At 40.4% G+C, this 21,421-nt stretch overlaps 2 protein-coding genes across 3 annotated transcripts; one reads left to right on the forward strand and one right to left on the reverse strand.

Moving 5' to 3' along the window:
* Positions 1-10,778: 10,778 nt before the first annotated feature.
* On the forward strand, positions 10,779-14,989 carry rwdd (RWD domain containing 4). 2 transcript variants are annotated; one of them, XM_044097813.1, is made up of 8 exons: positions 10,779-10,991; positions 11,339-11,419; positions 12,453-12,562; positions 12,880-13,030; positions 13,311-13,416; positions 14,290-14,339; positions 14,458-14,460; positions 14,537-14,988. In XM_044097813.1, exons 1-8 carry the CDS (start codon positions 10,968-10,970, stop codon positions 14,567-14,569), a joined length of 558 nt encoding a protein of 185 aa, XP_043953748.1. In that variant the 5' UTR covers positions 10,779-10,967; the 3' UTR covers positions 14,570-14,988. The 2 variants fall into 2 exon arrangements, with proteins under 2 accessions (XP_043953748.1, XP_043953747.1); XM_044097812.1 differs by having other exon boundaries at positions 10,780-10,991; positions 13,308-13,416; positions 14,537-14,989.
* A 2,320-nt stretch (positions 14,990-17,309) lies between these two features.
* Positions 17,310-20,681, reverse strand: ing2 (inhibitor of growth family, member 2). The gene is made up of 2 exons (XM_044097814.1): positions 20,378-20,681; positions 17,310-18,584 (listed from the first exon to the last, which is right to left on the reverse strand). Exons 1-2 carry the CDS (start codon positions 20,520-20,522, stop codon positions 17,884-17,886), a joined length of 846 nt encoding a protein of 281 aa, XP_043953749.1. The 5' UTR covers positions 20,523-20,681; the 3' UTR covers positions 17,310-17,883.
* Between the last annotated feature and the right edge of the window lie 740 nt (positions 20,682-21,421).

A 21,421-nucleotide genomic window follows, 5' to 3' on the forward strand; every position in this document is an offset into this window, starting at 1 on the left:
TTACGTGGCCTTTTAGTCTCTTGTGTTGCAGATATTTAGCTGGACCTCTTTCTTTTAAAAGAATGAACAAAGAAAAGAGTAGATATTTTATCTTAAAAGCAAAAATAACACATTTCTGACAAGCAAGAAATAATAGCAGCAACACTATGAATTAAAAGCTCAAAAATAAAAAAAATCAAGCAGTTGTTTATTTGCTAATATGCATAAACAAAACCTATCTTTAAAACACTACGGGAAAGTAAAATGTAGGCTTAAATGTTGGCCTACATGGTGAGAGGGGGCGAAGAAGAAGCTATCAAGAGGCCTTTTGAGTGAACAGATACTCTGCCATTACAGAAAACATCCCTCTAAGCTGGTTTGTTTGACACAAGATACTGTAAGTAGCATCTGTTTCAGCAGGGATCCACAAGCTGTTTGTGTACAATTTCTGCTGAAAGACATTCATGTTAAATTAGCGGAAAGCTGGGATATACCAGTAGGAGGATCTGGAGGTGTTGATTTGACATGCAGGATGATTAAGCCCCTAAAAGAGGACAATTCCACCAATTTTTCATTCAGAAAATATATAGAGCAAAACACGTTTAAATTATCTATTTATTAAGCATCGACAAAGGTGGTGCAATTGATGAGTAACTTAACAAGACCGGCTTTTGAACGTTATTTTAATGTGGGTCTAGTATCTGTAGAAAACAAAGGAGTTTAAGTAAACCGTCTCAAGCAGCCTTTTCTCTCATGTTCAGCGGAGGAAGCGAATGTGTGGAGGGAAACAAGAGCAGGGATCCAGTTCATGCATCAGAGAATTACTTTCTGTCATATCATCAGGTGCCGTCACTCGGTCTGCTATCCAATTCCTCTGGATGTGTTAGTGGTCAAAACCATAATGAAAACTCCATGTAATGCAACGCTGCAGAAAAAATGGACAGTGTTTTGCAATTGAGATGACAGCAGTTGTCAGGTGGATCAGAGACAGACAGGAAGCTGAGTACAGAGAACTGGTGGACTATGGGGTGGCATTTGTAAAGTTAAGCAATAACAATTTGGGTCATTTAGACTTTGATAAGATAAAAAACGTTATGTTTTCACTATGTAATTCATAAATGTCAGTTTTAAATTTAACTTGATATTTAGATAGAAAGCTTAAAGTTTTCTAACCATATTTAGAAAGACTATGAATAAGACGGTTCCACTCAGTCTTATTCACATATAAGCTAAATATCTAGTTTACAAACGAAATATCAAGCTAAATATCTATTTTACCAACTAAATATTTAGTTGATAAGCTAAATATTTAGTGAGCAAGCTATTTAGCGCCAAACAAAATATCTAGTTTACTAAATATTCATTTAGTTGGATTACACATTAAAATATGCTAAATATGTAGTCACTTTAGTAGTTATTTTAAGTTGAAGGTTCTTCTGAAAGTGTGTTATATAACAACTGTCAATACAGAAGCTCTTAGGTCAGCAGCCTAAGGGAATAGTCCAATCATTTAGTGTACTGGATGCAGAGGTTTGATTTTCTCTCTTATGCAGTCAAGCTCTGATAGAGACTCATCAGAGCTTGACCTCCTCACCCTTCCTGCAGTCTCCTTTTTACTTTATGACTGCCCTTTTCTTTGGACAGTGAATACATAAGATCGTCCATCTGCAGTCTATCTACTTCTTACATCTAATCTGTATACCAGCTTTCCAGCCTATGCAGCAATAAGGCAACAGGAAGTTGTGCATTGTGGCTGCGCCCAACAGCTGTTCAACAGGAAACAGTTAACAGAACTCCACCAAAGACAGGGTTCATCTGCAGTGACATCCTGAGCCACTGCATCATACTACAGAACTCTTACAGTTGATTAAAAGCTGGCAGATTCTGAACAGTCGTGAGCAAAAGGAAAATATTCTAATACTGGTTTAATGAAATCTCACATCATTCAAGTACAAAACTATACAATTAGAAGAAACCATTAGCCTGCAAAAAATGCCTCACTCATACATGCCAACTGCTTTCCCAGAGTTCTGTGTGTCTGCTTTGGTCTTTCGGAAGAGGAATCAAATGTGCACGTGACATCCTGTGTATGTAAAATACAGTCAAACATTTCCGTCCTCTCTGCTTATGTTATTAGCAGACCAGGGAGCGTGACACACTTCTGAAAGCACAGGCTCAGCTTTATGAATCAGTGCTTAGCTGGATCCCCCAACCACCAGAAAGTCTAACATTAACCCTTCTCCTGCTTAGAGACAACAACAAAGCTCCCCCACAAGCTCTTTTTCTCCAAAACATAACAGAAAAACAAAGAGTTATTCTGAGCAATGCTGGTGTGGGAGAGCTTTATTTGAATTATCACTTCTCCAGAGAAGAAATGCCTCCCTCAACCAATTTACAATTTGCCCTTTAGGCCAGAAATCTTGTGCTGAGTGGATAAGTTAATTAAGAACAGGGAGAAGATGATAACAGCCTCGTATTTGCCTCCTGCTGTACAATAATTACCACTTATATGATGTGTTCTGATGGATGGCATACAAAGAATATAAAATACCTCACTGCAGGCTACAGTACATTCATTTGACTGCCAGATGTCTGGCGATGAAGAACAGTGGCTCATTACTACCTGGCTACTGTAGAAATTAATTTTATAAGACATCCTTATGAAAGCAAAGAGGTTGTGATGAGTTGCAGAGGAATTTCAGAGAGAGAATGCGAATAAGTTGGACATCTCACAGGGTTTTTAAAGTGTGCAGTGGAATGACAAGACAGGAGGTTTCCACCCAGCTTAGTTCAGGGAACAAGGCGTCCATGATGCTGGTATGATGAAAAGAGTCTGAAAATAAGCCTGTGGAAGCTGGGGCTCAGAAGCCTGGAGGTTCTCTGGAATGGAACCATGCTGGTGGAAGGAAGTTGTGCTCCAGCTGTTTTCTATCCAGAACCTGTGTTCAATATGCTGTCACATCAGCCTGTTCCCTCACAGATTCACAACTGTCACCAATTTCCCTGCTACTTCCTTATCCATTTGTAATCTTCATTAAATTTTCACCATGATATCACCATGATCTCCATTTGTGTCCCCCAACAGGTGCGGACCTGGAGGAGTGGACAGAGCAGCATTGACTGGTTACCTCAGTCTCACCCAAAGTGATTTAAAGGTCAACACACCTGACATAGGGAAACACTTGCTCACTGTAAAAGACAGACATAATTTATGATCATCATTCTGTCCATGAGCAAGGCAAATAATGCAATAGGCACACCAAAGTACGGCAAGCCATAATAATAAGAAGTATGTTAACATGTTATTCTGAACTGTAATTAGCAGGATAATGCATAAATCCCTCTACACCTTATTTACACCACAGCACTTTTTTACATGATTACACCATAGAAAAGGTGTAATAGGCCTCCGCATATTGTGTTGAAATTCACAATGTTTTTATACAGAAAAAAAAAAAAAACTTTATCCCACTATTTATGGTTTAGAACAAGGAGTTATTGATACTAATTCCTTGCCATATACTCATGACCTATTTTGAGGAGTGTGTCTGGAGAGATAATTTGGTTAATTGCTCACGTCCCCATTTGTGTAACTGTCTGGCTGGAGGAGCAGAAACATAGAATCTGAAGAAATGTCTGGTTCTACCAGGATAATATTCATATATGAATAAAAACAGAGGGAGTGATTATTGTTAAATGGTAGGTTTATTAGGAATGCACTTCCTCTTTTCTCTAAAGGATTTTGAGGAAAATCTAGGCTAAATAAAAAGCCCAGGTGGAGGTGCTACTTTAAACTACAACTCATATTTTACAGAGGTTTCATTGGGGAGCTGAAGATTGATAATAGAAAACTTTCCCTTTTCATTTTAGATCAAACCACAGAGCATGACCCTTGTAACTGAGAGATGGCAGATGTATGGCAATGCTAAGTAGAGGAGTAAAGTTGTCAAGAAAGCATGCTCTTTAGACATCAGGTTAGAGAAACATTTTCCTTTCTTCGTAGATGAACACTCGCATAAAACTTTGCTCACCTCTGACCACTCCTTGTATGAGAGTCCAGTTCCACCACTTGCCCCCAACAAACAAATCCTGACAGTAGTGTTGCTACTAGAGGTTTTCAGTAGTAGTATTTCAATCTCACATCTGTAGAGTGGAATTTCCATGTTTTTCTGGTTCATGCAGAATTCTTTTCTGGATACTCTGGCTTCCTTCTGTCACCCATAAACATGCCTGTTAGCTTAACTGCCTCTTCTAAATAGCACTTAGTTGTGGGTGAAGGGCTATTCTCTGTGTGGGAAAGTAAGAAGAATATCCAAAATAGTGGGTCAATAATTGTAAGGATCCCATAAGCTATTCACACTTATTACCATATAGTGCTTTGCCCTGGGAAGCATCAACATGTGATAGAAGAAAGCTGGAATTTCTAGCTTCTAATTGTAAGATATCTACTCTACTCATTAAACCATGGTTGTTGTAGTCAGTTGTGTTCATGTATCAAAATTGTACCCACATTATTAAAAATACTCTTTATGATCACTTTTAAAGTTATTTCAAAACTTTCATCTGAACAGTAAGAGTCTTAATTAATTCTGGAAAGTACTTCTCTCTCTGAATTGTAGAATGGATAGATCAGTCCTAGCTAACTGGGCCTCTTCTTTGACAGTAATACGTTGCCCTCCATTCTCTCTCATCTGACTGTCTTCATCACACTGATTCATTGTTAGAGCAGAGACAGACAGACAACCTCTAAAATATCATCATACGGTTGTATAATAAGTATTATTCTTCCAAGCCTTTTGCTTACTCTGGGAACAGTGTCACACACATGCATTAATGGTACAGTATATAACCTTTATCAAGAATATGTTTTTTTACATATTTCTCACCATGTCTTGACAGTATGTAATAACAGAGATAATCTGTGAAAATATTGTTCTCCTCCAACTCCTCCCTGCCGACTGAAGAAATGCACCACGCCCGGTCAGAGACAACCAATCAGAGCCAGGAGGAGAGTCTTAGTGCTGTCCATCAAACTCATGTACTTACTGCTAAATGTGCTAATGGAGGAGATACAACTTACTGTTACAGGATATCGCATTAAAAATGTCTATTCTTAATAAGTGAGGAACCACTAATATCGGCCGATATTAGCGGCTATGCTAACTAGTCTGAACATTCACAACCGTATCTGCTGTGGCGGTAGCAGATAGCAAGGCGGGGAAATGGAGGGGTAGAGATTGTGACTAACAGTGCCTTTAGGCTCTGATTGGTTGTTTTTAGTCAGCATACTGCAGCTTTAAGACATCTTCTTTTCATACCCAGCTACTAAGTTTACATTAGATCCCAGAACCAGTTTTTCTATTATCACTTTGGAAATATGTAAAGTAACAGATGTGGATAGTCGATTAATAATAGGCTCTGGTCCTTGATGTCACAGGTTTGAGTACCGGCCTGATGACCTCCGCTGCTCGTCTTCCTCCTCTGTCATTACACACTTCCCTGTCAATTCACTATCTAATATAGGTCCCTAAAGCCAACAAAACCTTTAAAAAAATTAATAATAATCATATACGTACGCTAATTAATCATAGTTATCAAACAATGCAGTCAAGTTCAGTTTAGGTTAGATAAGATTTTCAATTTAAGCAAACCCGGCAGCCTGATATCTAACATTCACTCCTGGTTGACTATGCCGCTACAGTGGAGAGTCACTTACATTTCATTGTTGACTTTACAGCAATCCCTCATACTGAGCAATATACATGTAGCAACAGTGGAGAGAAAAAACTCCCCTTTGACAGGAAGAAACCTCCAACAGAACCACAACCAGGCTCTTGTGCCATCTGTCCCAACTCACTGGGAGACTGAGAGAACAGAGTATACGTTGAAAAAAGAAGCAGCACTGATCCAGGAGTATGTTCTGTGTTACTCCAACGACAGTAGCACCAAATTAGCCACAAAGTGGCTTTAGAGCAACAAGGTCAATGTCCAAGTATCCAAAAAATGTGTATTCTTCTCTCTGAAAATCTCCTTTCTACTGTACTCAGGACTTCCTTCAACAAGATGAAGTTTTTTGCTTCCTTCTTGAGTCACTGCATAGCCCATCTATTCTTTTTATATGCATGTATGAGTTGCTAATAGTAGAACCAGAAAACCCCCAGGGGAAGTTACACATTCACAGAAAGTTGTAAAACATTTTTCTTCAGATGCCTGATGCTTTTATCTACTGCGCACCTGCATGCTCCAGATCAATATTCTTCTTCCAATATTTCTCTCATCTGCCTGCTTTTGCTGTACCTTAATGAAAAGAAAATCAAAAGAGGATATGTTTACTCTTATTGAAAAAAAAAACAAAACTCAAGCTTTTGGTGTCCAGAGTGTCTAGCTACAGAAATGTTTTTTAAAAAGTAAAATGTAAGTTGCCCTTTTTTCTTCATTGAACATGGACAGAGCAGAAATCAAGGCAGCACCCCACTGATTACAGGATGAACTCCTGCCACTGTCAACACAATCTTCTCGATGTTTGGTACTTCAGTTACACATGCTTTTGAAATAGCACCACACATTAAGAAGACAATTAAAATACATCTAAAGATGCATTAGACAAAATTAACTCACTCTGCAAAGTAGTAGGCACCCCTCCATAAAACTTGGAAGAAGTGCCAGATGTCTGGATGAATGGTGGAGTCTACTTTGGAGAGATACCATGGCCTGCCAAATGGATAATAGTGATGGCATGGTCAATATCTGCTTTTGATAAGAAAAGTCATGAAACTTAATGATGCTGTTATTACTAAGAGTATCTGAACTGTGTGGAGCCAACAGGTCTTTAATTGGAACTCTTTTTGCCTGGATATTTGTATGCTGACGCTGTTGTACTGGCAGAGCTGACAGAAGAAGGTGGATTGCTGAATATGCCTATTGTTACGTCCCACTACTCTCACCCTGGCTTGTTCTTATTTCTTTTTAATACTGATTAAGGGAGAGAAGAGGCCGCAACAATAAGTGCGTAATGATTTACACAAAAAGGAACAAAATAAAGAAAACAAAACGGGCACCTGACGGAACACTCAGTGTGGTGGGGGCTTACCTTAGGTGTCCAGTCAGTAGGTCATGTTCCTCGACCAGATGGCAGCCATTGAGAAGGGTGAGCCCTCGCGATCCCTCATGCATCAGGCGCTTCGTTTAATAGTTTTATGCTTTCTTTGTCCAGGATACCAGGATGCTCACCTGGTATCCTGGATTGCAGACTATCTGACGGAGCGGCCACAGTTTGTCAGACTGAAGGACTGCCTTTCTGACACTGTTATCAGCAGCACCGGAGCGCCACAGGGAACAGTGCTTTCCCCTGTCCTGTTCACCCTGTACACATCTGACTTCTGCTACAACACGGAGTCATGCCACATGCAGAAGTTCTCAGATGACACTGCAATTGTGGGGTGTGTCAGGGATGAGAAGGAGGAGGAATACAGGAACCTGGTGGAGGACTTTGTGCAATGGTGCAGACTCAACCACCTGCAACTCAACACAACCAAGACCAAGGAGATGGTGGTGGACTTCAGGAGATCCAAGTCTGCCCTGCTTTCAGTCACCATCGAGGGGGTTAAGGTGGAGGTGGTGAAAACTTACAAGTACCTGGGAGTACATCTGGACAATAAACTGGATTGGTCAGCTAATATTGATGCACTCTACAAGAAGGGGCAAAGCAGGCTGTACTTCCTGAGGAGGCTGAGGTCCTTCAATGTCTGCAGCAAGCTCCTCTGGATGGTCTACCAGTCTGTCGTTGCCAGCGTCCTCTTCTATGCTGTGACATGCTGGGGAGGAAGCATTAAGAAGAGGGATGCTGGACGACTAGACAGGCTGGTAAGGAAAGCCGGCTCTGTTGTGGGGTCTGAATTGGACTGCATTATGTCAGTATCAGATAAAAGGACCCTGAATAAGTTACTCAACATCATGGACAACGACTGTCATCCACTCCACAGTACCATCATGCAGCAGAAGAGTCTGATCAGCTGGAGACTTCGCTCCCTGACATGCTCAACAGACAGACTCAGGAAGTCATTTGTACCAAGGGCCATACTATTGTACAATGCTTCACTGAAGGGCAGGGGAGAAGTGGACTTCTCTGCTTAGTACATCGACACAGCAGACTTCACCTCCACACTCCTTATAGTGTCATACAGACTGATGGACTGTACTCTGACTGACTCTGTCGGCTATATTATAAGTCAACATGCACTCCTCCATTCTGGCAACTGTTTTAAATTTAAATTTAGCACTTAGGATTTTTAGTGTTTTTTAGTATTTTTAGCTCTTAGTAATGTTGGTCTGGTAATTGTGTTAATTTGGTGATTTAGTGTTTTTGTGGTATATTGTGTGAATTGTAGTGTATGTTATGTGTAATGTCTTGAGCTGCTGGGACCTTGAATTTCCCCTTTGGGGATCAATAAAGTATTCATCATCATCATCAAATATATATAGTTTTTTTTCTCTTTTCCTTAAAACCGCACTTCTCGTGATTCCGTCGGTGGTCAGGCGTGCAACTCCCCTGTGCTAAGATTCTTAGCGTCCAGCCGGTTTTTCCAAAAACAAATCAGAACAAACGAAAACAAACTTCATCCCGGCCAAAACATCCGACGCTCCCCTCTGGGTGGATCCGTCCCGAGGTGAAGGTACTCTTTTTCATCCAGAGCCTTGCCGCACCGTATTTTTTTTATTAATTTTCTTCCCCAAATTCCGCTGCAGCCGTAGCTTCGTACACGTGACCATCACTCATCAGTTTCTGGTGCGCCACCAGCCCAGCTAAAAACACCGGGGCTGGCTGTGCCCCGGTGTTTTTAGACGGTTCACTGGTTCTTACCAGTGAACCGTCAAAGGTGCCAACAATAAAACAAAAATAAATAATCAGGAGGTGGAAGCAAAGTGTAAGCATGTAACACTATCATAAAACCCTTTTTAACTCAGGAGAAAGTCATTTGTGTTGAGTTCTAAATGGGAAGCTGGAGGTTTATGCCAGTGGTTGGTAGAGTCAGGAATCATTTCTTTGCCTAGGCCAATTTCTTATGTAAACCAGATTACAAATAAAATACAAACTCTTTTCCAGGATGATTCTAAAATGCGGATGAAAGGACATTTATTGCAATGGGTGGAGTGAGGTAATTTGCTAATCAGTCCACCTGAGATGTCAACCAGTGGGGGAAGTCATGATTGTAACCACAAATGAAGCAAAGCTGCAGATTTCTGCAGCTGGAAGCAGAATAGCTGAGGTAGTTTAAATTATTGTAGATCGTCCTCACTCCCTGGTAGAAATCTGGCTACCTTGTTTGTCAGTTCCCTAAGGGATGTATCTCTAGGTCAATGGGTTTGGGATTACTTGTGGAGGAGGAGCAGAGGCGCACTGGGAATTTAGAGTTCAGGAGCTGGATGATGAGGAAGACTGTGAGCAGGGAAGGATAATTGTACATGCCATAGCTGGGTGGGAAGGGGTTCCGCTGAGACTGCATGAAAGAGATGGCAAAGATTCTGAGCACTTCTCAGAGTCAAGCAACATCCAGTATGCTCTCTGATAAAACAGAAAACAGCCATACATGATATTGATAGAAACTGGTGCCTCTGAAATGAAAAACAAAGAAATAGCCATTGCGTGTTGACCTATTATCTGGTGGACAGGCAGAGCAAACTGAATTACTTTAGAGTCAGAAGGTCAGGGTAATTTCAGTTGGTTTGAAATCTCTTGAGTCAAAGCATTATGGGAGAGAAGCATTAAGGAAGTCACTTTTAAAGAAAAGTTAGATCCAGTCTTAGGAAAACTCCATGATCCAACAGAAGAAAGTTCTCTGGTCTTTTGAGTCCAAAATGAAGCTTTTTGGTGATCAAACAATGCTTGATGAACATCAAATACTGCACATCACCACAAGCAGAACATCCCCACTGTGAAGCATGTTGGTGGTGATGCCACTGGGACATATTTTTACCAGTGTAAAGGCTTGTGAAGATAGAAGGTAAAATGAATGCAAAATTTAGAAAAATTCTTAAGAACAATTAGTTTATATCTTCTAATGGTCAACTACAACTTAAGATAATATTTATTTAAAGCAAGACAATGAGCAAAAGCGTCCAGCTAAAGCTGCACACAGATGGTTTGAAGACAGCAAGGTGGTTGTTCTGGAGTGGTCCAGTCAAAGCCCAGAGTTCAGTCTGACAGAAAACCTATGGCTGTACTCAAAAATAACAGTTCACAGCTGATCAAACAAAGTGTATTTCATAACAAACATTGCATCCATCTGTTCTGTCAATCAAACAATTTGTATTTCTGGCTTGAAATCAATTAAATTAATTGCCAAATTTAAAAACTCGTTAAATATCACCAACTATTTTGAGAAAGTTGCATTGTTGACTTTCAATAATTGTTGTTAAATTTCTGTACATCACTTAGTCCACTATTTAATTAGTTCTTAAAGATTAAGACAATTTAAACGTTTTTAGTCTGTCCAGTAGAATGCTGACAGAACCATGTGAGGACAAAGTAGTACTGGAACTGGTCCAAAAGTTAGTCTTTCTGAACGTGACCACTTTAAATTAAAGCTTTTAGCGCCATCTGATGTCTATGTTTAGGTCATACAGTTTCAAAATCGGACTTTTATCACCTGAAGAACATTTTCAGGGTTAGAGGACTAACGTCCCAGAAAGATCTAAAGAAATTGATCCATGTATTTATCTTTAGTCGCTGCAACAGTGTCCTCACAGGTCTGAAATAATTAATTTCTCTATTTTTTGAGGTAAAACTCGACGTCCCAGCCATGTGCATTCAACTACGCATGCGTGCGCTGTCATGTGGGACTCCTGACTGCACCCGGCTTGGGAAGTTGTGACATTATCAGTTACAGTTACTGGCGACGGTGTAACGACAGCGATGTGCTGCTAACTGAATCTATTTTAGAGTGAAGCTGTGCGCGTGGACCCTATGACGTAGAAGCCGAAGGGGCAACATGACAGCTAACGAGGATCAGGAGGTATGAAGCAGCTGGAGGCTAGCTGCTGTTAGCAGCTAGATGCTAAAACTGCACAAATACACTGGAGCGTCAGATAGCAAACAGGTTAGCTGTTAGCACAGCTCTGCTGATCAGAACCAACCAGAATAGGTCTACCACAGGACGTATCACCTTTGTTACATGTTAATGAAGTTAAGGGCAGATTGCTACTGGCATTAACTGTAATTCGACATCTACAGAAACATGAGTCGTGTTTCAACATTATTATTCTGCAACATTGTGTTGCTGTCTTAGTAAAAAGTCACATTTTCAGATGATCTGCTCTGCTGCAGATATGATGTAAAATTCTTGTCCTTTTTTTCTCCAAGATGGAGCTGGAAGCACTTCGCTCCATCTATGAAGGGGATGAGTGCTTCAAGGAGATCAGTCCAGTTTCCTTCCAGTTCAGGGTGGGTACCATCCTCTGCTCTGTTTCCTTCACTGGCTCCTGCACTCACAGTGACTCAAATGTTGTGCTTCATAAGCTCTGCAACTTTAGTTCTAGTACTGGCAATTCAGAACATCATCAGATTATTGTTTAGCATGTTTTGATGTATATTCGTTATTGTGCAGTTTTTTAAGCTTCAAGAAGCAAAAAAATTATTAGCAATCTTCACTCGTTTATAGTTACATCACTGGCACATAAACAAAATCCTGGTGAAATTTTGCTTTGACTAACTAGCAAGGCAATGCGCTGCAGAAGAAACAGATTTAGGAGTGCACCAATGACAGCTTTCTGGCTGATCACTGATCTTTGAAAAGCCTGACCTGTTGATTTTTTTATTTTTTATTTTTTTTGTTTGAAAAGTAGCTAAATATTGTAACAGTCGGGTGACTGTGGTTAACCGCAGACATCAGCACTGCCTCATGGCAGAGCAGAAGAGAAGAGTGGCTGACATTCAGACCATTGCAGAGAGCGAGAAGAATTATTGGATACGATCAGTTTCACATCAAAGTATCAACTGACCTCCTGAAATCATGGAAATCAGGGCCAATTTATTGGTGCATCCCTAAATAGATGTTCTTGAAATCTTTGTTGTATTTTCTTAGCAATGGTTACCTCCAAAGAAAAGTGTGCAACCATCATTGCTTTGCTTCAAAGTGACCTCAGTTGTAAGAAATCTCGTGGTGAGAAGTAATGAAGACTGCTTCAGGTTGTCCAAGAGTGCATCCACCAGCGAAACAAAGCGTCTCAAAGACCAGAACCATGGATTTACTCCAAATGTTAATATGCATTATATGTAATATGTACACATTTTTAGTTCTTTTATTCTTCAGTATACCAACACAATTTGTGAACATAGAGGAGCCACAAAATACGTTTGTTCCAGTGCAGAAACCTTTGGTTTAGACAGACAAATCATAGCAAAATAGTTGACATTTCTATGGTCCATTTCCTAATTATTACCTTTGGCCTTTTGGTTGAATATTATTGTGTAACAGGTTGGAGACCTTGAGGACACAAAAGCATTTATCTTGGACATCAGCTGGCCAGACACGTATCCAGAGACGGCGCCACAAATCTCCCTGGATGCCTTTTTCAACAACAGGATGTAAGCTGCAAGCAGTGGGGTTCAGTCAAAGTAAACACTTTTGATGGTAGCCGTGTTCCTGTTCTACCATGGATCTGCTCTGAGCAGACCGCAAGAACCAATTCAACCAGTAGATGGACTGTTGACATCACTCTCTTCTAGTCATACTCAGGGTGCTTCCTGTCACACTCACTTCAGATCTTTATTTATGATTTATTTTAAAACCACTCATCATGTTCCTTCCACTTGTCAGTTAATCACTATCTGTTGGTTTACCACATAAAATCCTAGTAAAGTACTGTATGAGACAGTCTGCTGTGGTTTGTTTGTGCTAACAGCTCTGCAGAGACGAAGCAGCTCATCCTGTCAAAGCTGGAGCCTCAGGTGGAGGCCAGCCTGGGCTCTGCCATGATGTACACTCTGTTTGAGTGGGCAAAGGAGAACCAGGAGGAACTCATGGAGAACCACAAGCCTGTTGTGACTGCTCTGGTCAGTGTGCTTAAATTTCATTCTTCTGCTGTTTTTCTAAGAGCGACTGCAGCAGGGATTATGTTCCAGTAAACCTGCTCACTTATTCGAGATGTTTGAATTTTTTAGACATTTTTTTTTTGAGTTGCAAAGGCAGTTTTGGAAGCAGATAACATTTTCCCAACGTTGCTTTTTTGTTGCATAGTTTGTTTTGGGGGGTTTTTCAAACGTCATATGATAAAAGATTCCAAACATAATGTGTTGGGGTTTTATAAAAATAGCACATTAATGTGTGTAGCAGACCCTGACATCCAACACTGAGGTGACGACTCCCTCTGCAGCAAAAAAAAGAGAGAAGAAGGAGCAACTGACAAAAGCACAGAAAAGAAGAATGATCAACAGAACAGGTGGCATATTCTTTCATGTTTTATATGAAAATGAATAATAATGCAAAGAGCAACTGGTGAAAGCCAGTTCTGAGCAGCTCTAAAATGATGTAGTGCATAAAAATGTAACTACAGATAAAAATCAGAAAAGTGTGTTGTCCGTTTGGATTCAGCATTAATAAGTCTGCCTTTACACATCCACAGACTGAAATCTTTACTTTTTTCTTTGTGAAATAACTAGGGAAGTCAGATTGGATGGAAAGAATCTGTTCATACCATTTTTCAGTTCCTGCGACAGATACTCAGTTGGATTTATGCAAGTCTGGACTTGGGCTAGGCCATTCTAACATATGCACGTTCTGATTTAAACCATTCCAGCTTGAATCATGCAAGGCATCACCATTCGTTGTCCTGACAACTGCAGTCCCACCTGAACTGTAAATCTCTGCAGCTGCTCCAGAGCTGCCATGAGTTTTTGTAGTTGAGAAATGGATTGGCAAGTTTGTAAAGTGGCAAAATGCAATTAGTACATGAACTAATGTGGAATAATACAATAACAATGATAATGATACATTCCCACTTCTGTTTATGGTGCATTCAGTGTCAAACAGAAAAAAATGCTTGGAGAGCAGACTGAAGGGAATATTTAAGTTCTTTTTATAATATTGTTGGTGAACGTTGAATGTAAGTACAACTAGTTTCTTTACCGATTGTATTTTCATAATTGACCTCATTATTTTCCCTGGTGTCCAACAACATGCATTCAGACCTTTTCCCAGATACTTAACTGTAGTTTAGGGTTTAAGCTGTACAACCAAGGTAATAGTTATTTTTCACATATTTCCTATATCTTTATTCTGTAGTCCACCCATAAAATATTTTTAATGCTTTCAGACAATAAAGGGGAGCTGCCAAGAGGCTGGAACTGGGTTGACGTGATTAAGGTATGTGCAGTACTGTATTTCTCCACTAGATGGCCAAACTGAAATTTTTTGAGCTGTCATTTATGTTGACCTTTTCCTTTTCTGTTCCTTTTAAAATGGCTCCTTGACCAACCTCCAGCATGTAAGTACAACTAGTTTCTTAACTGATTTATATTTTCATAATTGAGCTCATTATTTTCCCTCATGTCCTCAAACAGCTCAGTAAAACTGGAGGAAAGGATGACGACTAGCGCAGAAGCTGTCACACGCTTCAACTCCAAACTTGCTGCTGCTGCTGTGCTGCAGATGCTTTCACAGTCAGCTGCAGTGGCGTGGGACACTCAGCTGCTGCTGCCATAAACACACCCCATCACTGGTGTTCCCGCTCCGGTCAGCAGGCTGCTCGTCCTCCATCAGGGTGGAGCTTCACCTGCTCACACTCGCTGTCACTGCCATGTTTTCAGTCTCACGTTACTCACTGAACACATTAATGTTGGATCTAAACTAGTGTTCCGCTGTTACTTTAAGGTGCTGTGTGACTTTCTTAAAGAATAGACCTTTTTAATGCAACACAAAATAGTACTCATCATTTTCCTGTTTTCTTTATAAATTGTAAATCTGGAAATGTTTATATATATAAATAAACCCACGTTTTGTCAACTGCTTGTTCATTTTTAAAGACAGAGTCACTGCTGGTGCAGTTTAACTTAATAACATAGAAATGTCCTTTATTGCCCCACACTGGGGAAACTCAGGTGTAACAGCAGCATTGAGGTACGTAGGTTCACACAAAAGTTCAAAAAGTGTTAAAAATATATCAAAATTCAGAATTAATATTACACTGTACAATATTACAATATTAACAAAAAACAGTGTAGTTCTCAGAAATGGAAATAGTGTACTCCGACCCAAGAGATGTGCATCTGAGTATAACGTTTTATAAATGTACATAATTTTTATGTGTATTGGATATTAAAAAATAAACCCACTGTATATAATACAGTGGGTATACTATCAGTGCAATGCTAAAAAGGAGATGCAATAACAGCAGAAATGTCATTAAAATGAGTAAAATCGCAAATGATTGAACAAATGCCTGTAATGTAAACGTATTGAGAGCAATGATGGATCTAAAGTGTAGCAGCTGCTGGGAGGAAGGATTTACAATAACGCTCTTTAGTGCGCCCAGGATGCAGCAGTCTGTCGCTCCAGTTCAGCAACAGCATCATACATTTTAGACAGCTGTTAAAATACAGATACTACAACCCATTTCTCACTAAACATTCCTAATTTAAATAAGTTTTTTGCTTAATGTTTTTTCTTTCATAAATTACAAGAAACGTTCAGTTTTTAGCAACAAAACTGATTTCGTGTTTGTTGCTTTGTAGAGTGATAAGATGAAATTAGTTTTAAAGAGTTCTCCTAGCAGTGGGGAACACAAGACCTTTATTCAATGTTCTGATACGTTAATGAAAATCAAAACTATAGACAATAACTATTTTGTCTTTTCTCCATGATTTCCTTGCATTGGAACAGAACAATCCTTGTTATTTGTGTCCAGGTCAGTAATGTAACACTACTTTCTTTTGCTTAATGACTAGTTAACTCGGAATCAAAGAAAGACCAGCGTTTGCTAAAATGCCTTAACTTTAAGTAAGGCTTTCCAGAGATCTTTAGGAGAAGATCTCTGGAAGCCATTCAACTGCCTGTTTAAGATTAATGCTTGTTTTAATAAATTACAAATAGTTGGTATGTCTACAGCTCATCTTTGTAGTTCAAAGCTCAACTTGCAACCCAATTATGATCCAGCATGAAAAATATATTAAAACTTTTTTTTTTCTATAGTATTAAGACTTTGACCAGAACTCTGGTTCTGTTCTCATACAGTAACCCACTAGAATATACAGCAGAACATTAGGGCCACTAAAGATAAAAATTCTGACTTAAACTTTAGATTTCTTTTCAATGGTGTTAATAGTTTTCCTTAAGGTTCCACTATGGGAGTGTTTCTGGGGAGAGAAGTCCACAACCTTCTTCTGCAACCTGATCTCTAATAAGCAGGACAAAGTAGACAAAGTAGACTGAAGGGTTAAATGAAAACTAATTTGAACTCAAACTGAAAGAATTCCTACAGCAGTTCTTCTGTTTCTTGTGCATTCTGGTCTGTCTAGTTCTGCTGGAGGTTTTCTTCCCGTTAACCCTTCCGTGGTCTTTGGAGGAGTGTGGCAAAACGCTAAGGTTGGACAGGAGGGAAGCGGGAGGTTGTACTGTCAGACCATTAGTTTCCGAGACCACACAAAAAACCTTGAAGTGCACAAAGAAAAAAAACTTGAAGGGTCCAAATTAAGACCACGGGAGGGTCGCTCCATGCATGCTCTGCAGGAGGGATTGCTGCAAACTCAACACAAAGCAAGTGATTGTTGTCACCGTGTTCTTCCTGAAGGAATGAATGCTGCAGGTCACCGACTCAAGATTTACTGGGTTTCCTTAGATACTTTTTTAACTAATTTGAATAATACACTGAGCTTTATGTACTGTTTAATAAGTATCAATTGAAATGCATGTATGACCGAGTTGAAATTATTTCGATTCAGTCATAATTGAAATGACTTGTAAAGTGTCACATTTGTTGTGAATTGATGCTAAATGGATAAACTAAATTGAAACAGAGCATATGGCATAGAAGTAAAAAAAAAAAAAAAATGTTGTGAAAGTAATATTTATTCTTTCACCGTTCAAAGAATTGACAATATGATTTCTAACTCCCCTGAAAACATTTATCTCTGAAAGTTTTAAAAGCAAATTTGAACCTAATCAAATTCTCAGTATTGAAACTGGAGAGAAATTATTTATCAAAAGATGAACAAAACTGTATTTAAGTTACGGGTCATAAGAGGTGACTGACCCCAACCTGCATCAGCAGCACAGTTTCAGTGTTCTAGGAAAATGGTTCGTCTGGGATTTTTTTCCCAGCAAATGAAAAGTGAATGGTAAGTTTGTAACCACTGATTGTTTTAATGGGTAAAAAACAAAAATACATAATGGTGAAAACACAAACAATTTTATATCAATCTCCCATCAACAATCTTTTCCCAAATGAAATTATGAGTCTCTGATGAGATGAACATATTTAACTTTTAAGGCTCTCTTTTAGAATTCATCAATGTATGAAGAGAGTTTAACACAGATTCTGATCAGTCAGAACTTATTAAAAATCCTCAATTAAAGAAAAAATGCAGCCAAAACTTAAGAACAACTGGATTATCTTTCTTCACAGGAATCTAGTCCAGAGCGACAAGGTTTAAGAAAGTCTAAGAAAGCTTTCATTGTCTTCATACTTTATTCAAATTAAAACAAATTTTGAATCTAAAATAAATCTTATAAAAACAGCAATTGTGTGGAAGAGGGCAGCTTCATATAAAGCAGCTTGGCTCCCAGCAGCCTGCAGGAACCAGTTTATTTCTCCAAGTTCTTGATTTCTAAGTGCTGTGGCTAATTATTCATTTGTGCTCCTAAAGCAGCACCTGTTCTTTCCTCAGGATGGAGACGAGTTCCCGGTGAGTCACTACCTGGACCTGCGATCTTTTCTGTTCTTGTCCAGGCTTTTGTCCATTGTCTTTTCGTTGTCTCCTCTGCATTTGGGACAGTACCACTTTCCCTTGGGTTTGTAGGTGAGACCCACACAAGAGAAGTGGAACCACTCAATGTGGCACTGGTCATTATCGCAGCCGATCATCTCCCCGTAGGAGACCTGCTCGCACAGACAGTAGGTGGGCTCATTGGGGTCGATGGTGAAGTCCACTGGCGAGGCGTCTCGCTCCTGCTTGGATTTGCGTTTTTTCTTCTTTGAAGACTTGGACTTCTTTTCTCGTGGCGGGGGCACGGGTAGTTCATCCACGGGATCATCCACCAGGGAGCCGTTGGCAGACAGGTGGGTGGAGTCGCGACTCTCGCTGTTCCGCTGGCGTCTCGGGCGACGGTTGGAGGTGCGTTCAGGGGCCGGGGACTCCTGGATGCTGGACCGTCGCTCCGTGGTGAGCCGCTCGGCTTCGCTGGGCTCCTGAAGGCAGAGGGAGTGAGAGTCCATCTGGCGGGAACGGTTCTCCACCAGCTCGGTCATCTGAGTCACTACATGGATTTTCTCATCTCCCAGCTCCTGGCTGAGGATCAGCGCTCTCTGCAGTTGGATCTGCAGCCGCTTTCTCTGAGCAGAGTCCTGTTCACCTTTGTATTTCTCAAACACTTCATCCACCTCCTTCAGCACCTCTGCAAAGGACAAGTACACAAATTAATGTGAATGTTTGAGCACCTTACCAGGTTTACAGTTGTTTATTAGGGATTAGGTCTTCTCTAGCCAAAACAAAGAATTTTGAAACAACAACGATAAAATTTATCCTAAGAAATTGAGCTCAATGGGACAAATCCCAGCTGGACCACTGACAGGAAATAAGAATCAAGCAGAATTGCATGGAAGAGCAATGTCAGAACATTGCCAGAACAGAATCTCCAACAGTATACCTGGTGCCTCCTGAGCCATAAAGGCCACGGTCAGCTGCATGAGTCTTGCTAAGTAAGGAGGGTGTTTATTTTTGTAACAATATTCGACCTCCAAAATCTGAATTTACAGAATAACTATGCTCACCTTTCACTCCGACCAAGACTGTTAAGAACACATTTGTTATCACCCTAGACTAAATTACAACAAAGTTTTTAGCTGTTCTAAAATGTACATTTTCATATGTAGATATTTCATTCACAGTTCAGTAAATATTCTAGAGGCAACGTTAGACACATCAGAGGTCTTCATTGGTCTCCACATGAAGTGGGACTGTGGGAATCAACAGATGGAAGAACAGTTTCAGGGGATTTTCTCCAGATTCATCCACACACGGGACAACCAGGAGCTGGACTTTATCAGTAAGAACGGTCAAATAAGAGAAGGAGGGCTGAGCCGCAATGAAGTCCCTGCCTACAGGAAATGACGGCACCCAGATGCTGTAAGGGGGTGGAGGGGCTGTTTAGGAGAGCCTGTCCAGCTCTGCGGTTCACAGAAGGAGCAAACGGAGAAGCTAGTTGGAAATGTTCAAATCCCCGAAGATTTCTAACTCATCACAATCAATTGGGTGTGTTGGTATCCATCCCGACACGAGCCGTTCGGGGACGTTTCTGTGTACAGTCTGTTCGGCACCCTGACTCGACTCGAGGCAACAATGACGACTGAGGCTGTGTTTCCTGTAATGTGTGCTTTGTATTCACCAGTCTGCAGTGATGAAGCAACACCTTAGCCGTGTTGGCCCTCCCTGTCTCGTTGTTATTGAAATTAAGAACCTCATGTTTCGCAGCAAATAAGAAGTGCCCCAGCGGTTGCCCCTCTATAGACCAGATCACATGATGAAGACTGTAGATTATAGTAAATACCGTCACAGACGAGATTATGCTGGGAAATTTATACATTCATAAGCATCACGCCCGCCTACAGTGCGTGTTTCCAACTTCGGCATCACATGAAAAATATAAGCTATATTTTTATATACACATTTTAAATTTAAACGTTGGTTTCAGTGATAATCTCCCGGTAGCTTTATGGCGTTCAGGATTACGGATTTCTACTGAGAAAGTTTGTGTTTTTCGATTACACAGCCGTGATATCTGCAATATACTTGAGCCGATTTCGCAACTGACGAAAGGTGTTTCCAGAAAAATATAGCTCCTTCTCGTGGCTTTTATATTTGCGAGCCGCGATAAAGAAATATTAAATACAGTCACCAGTTTATGAGGTCTGGTCTATCACATCAATGGGGCACAAACATATTCCCGCTGGCGGATTTGGTGCTTGCTTCTGAAACATTTGCTTCGTGGTGTGTGTTTGGCCATATCTAACACAAAACAGTACTGTTTATCAGAGTCGGGAGGAACAAGGACGGCAAGCTTCTCACAAAATGGGAACGCAAGGTTCGCGCCTGCTCCTCCATTTCAACAAACCTTTCCACACAGCTGTCAATGCTTCCCGATTCTACCTCCATAACTGGACCAAAAGCGAAAACATGCAGATACGGTACCTTGATACTTTGCATCAATTTCTCGAAGCAGAGAAACATTTCTTTGTATGTCCAGAGGCAGGGACTCCACACATTCCAGGTAATCCTCCACATAGTTGACTAGTTGCTGCGACTTGTCCGCATTCTGATAATGATGGCCTAACATCGTCTCTGCGATGCAAAGAAGCGCCAAACACACCTGAGCAAATTACAAAGATGTGTTGTAAAAAAAATAAAAAATAAATACTTGGCGACTTTGCAGCTTGTAGGGCAGTTCCAAGCAGCAATTCACTTCAAACAAAACTCACAACTACGCATGCGCGGAAATTTTCCTTTTATGGTTTTGCACAGCTTCCTCTTACTGCTGTCGTCACTGAAGGCGGGGCTTTAGAACTGGAAGTTCTCGATGGGACTGTTACTTGTAAAAATAGACCTTATTTGGGAAATACAAGGTATATTTTTATAATATTTTGGGGAATATTTATTTTAGATGTAAAAACAATACAGTAAAAATACTGTAGGTTATTTAGTTTTTATAAATTTTAATAAAATATTGTCACAGGAATGTCACCATGTTGTTCACGCTGCAATTCATTCTGGTTAGTGATGTGTAATGGTCCCACTGCCTGGATCCTCCAGCCAAAACAGTGGTGAATAACGCTCTTTGAAATCAATTGAAATGTAGAAATCACAAGAGGTAATGAAGGTGAGGAGGACCAAACAGAAGAGGACAGACTTGGCCATAGGAGCTAGTGTTTTGCTGCTGATGCTGCCTTCAGCTTTGTAAATGAAACAATTAATGTCGGACTGTGTAATCCGGTAAGTACTTCTATAGCTCTGTGTCCTGTTCGGCAACAGCTGTTTAGGGTCCGAACTTTGTTCGGTGTTGGTAGTGGTTTCACATTCACTACAGGTGTTCCATCTCCATTAGCATTTCCGGTAGTAATATCTGCGTTAACGCTGCTTGCCTTTGAGTTCCTCCCAGCGTCTGTAGAGCTGTGTCCAGTTCGGCAACAGCTGTGCTGTTTAGAGTCTGGTGTGGTGGCAACAGCACACTGGACCTCC

The sequence above is a fragment of the Gambusia affinis genome, linkage group LG18 (genome assembly GCF_019740435.1).
Source record: "Gambusia affinis linkage group LG18, SWU_Gaff_1.0, whole genome shotgun sequence".
In the NCBI taxonomy this organism is placed as follows: domain Eukaryota; kingdom Metazoa; phylum Chordata; class Actinopteri; order Cyprinodontiformes; family Poeciliidae; genus Gambusia; species Gambusia affinis.

Excerpts from the sequence above, each read along its gene's own strand:
- ing2 (XM_044097814.1), bottom strand. The coding sequence starts at position 20,522 with ATGTTAGGCCATCATTATCAGAATGCGGACAAGTCGCAGCAACTAGTC. Across the intron at positions 18,585-20,377 it reads AATTGATGCAAAGTATCAAG|AGGTGCTGAAGGAGGTGGAT; the intron begins GTACCGTATCTG and ends TGTCCTTTGCAG.
- rwdd (XM_044097812.1), top strand. The coding sequence starts at position 10,968 with ATGACAGCTAACGAGGATCAGGAG. Across the intron at positions 10,992-11,338 it reads CAGCTAACGAGGATCAGGAG|ATGGAGCTGGAAGCACTTCG; the intron begins GTATGAAGCAGC and ends TTTTTCTCCAAG. Across the intron at positions 11,420-12,452 it reads CAGTTTCCTTCCAGTTCAGG|GTTGGAGACCTTGAGGACAC; the intron begins GTGGGTACCATC and ends ATTGTGTAACAG.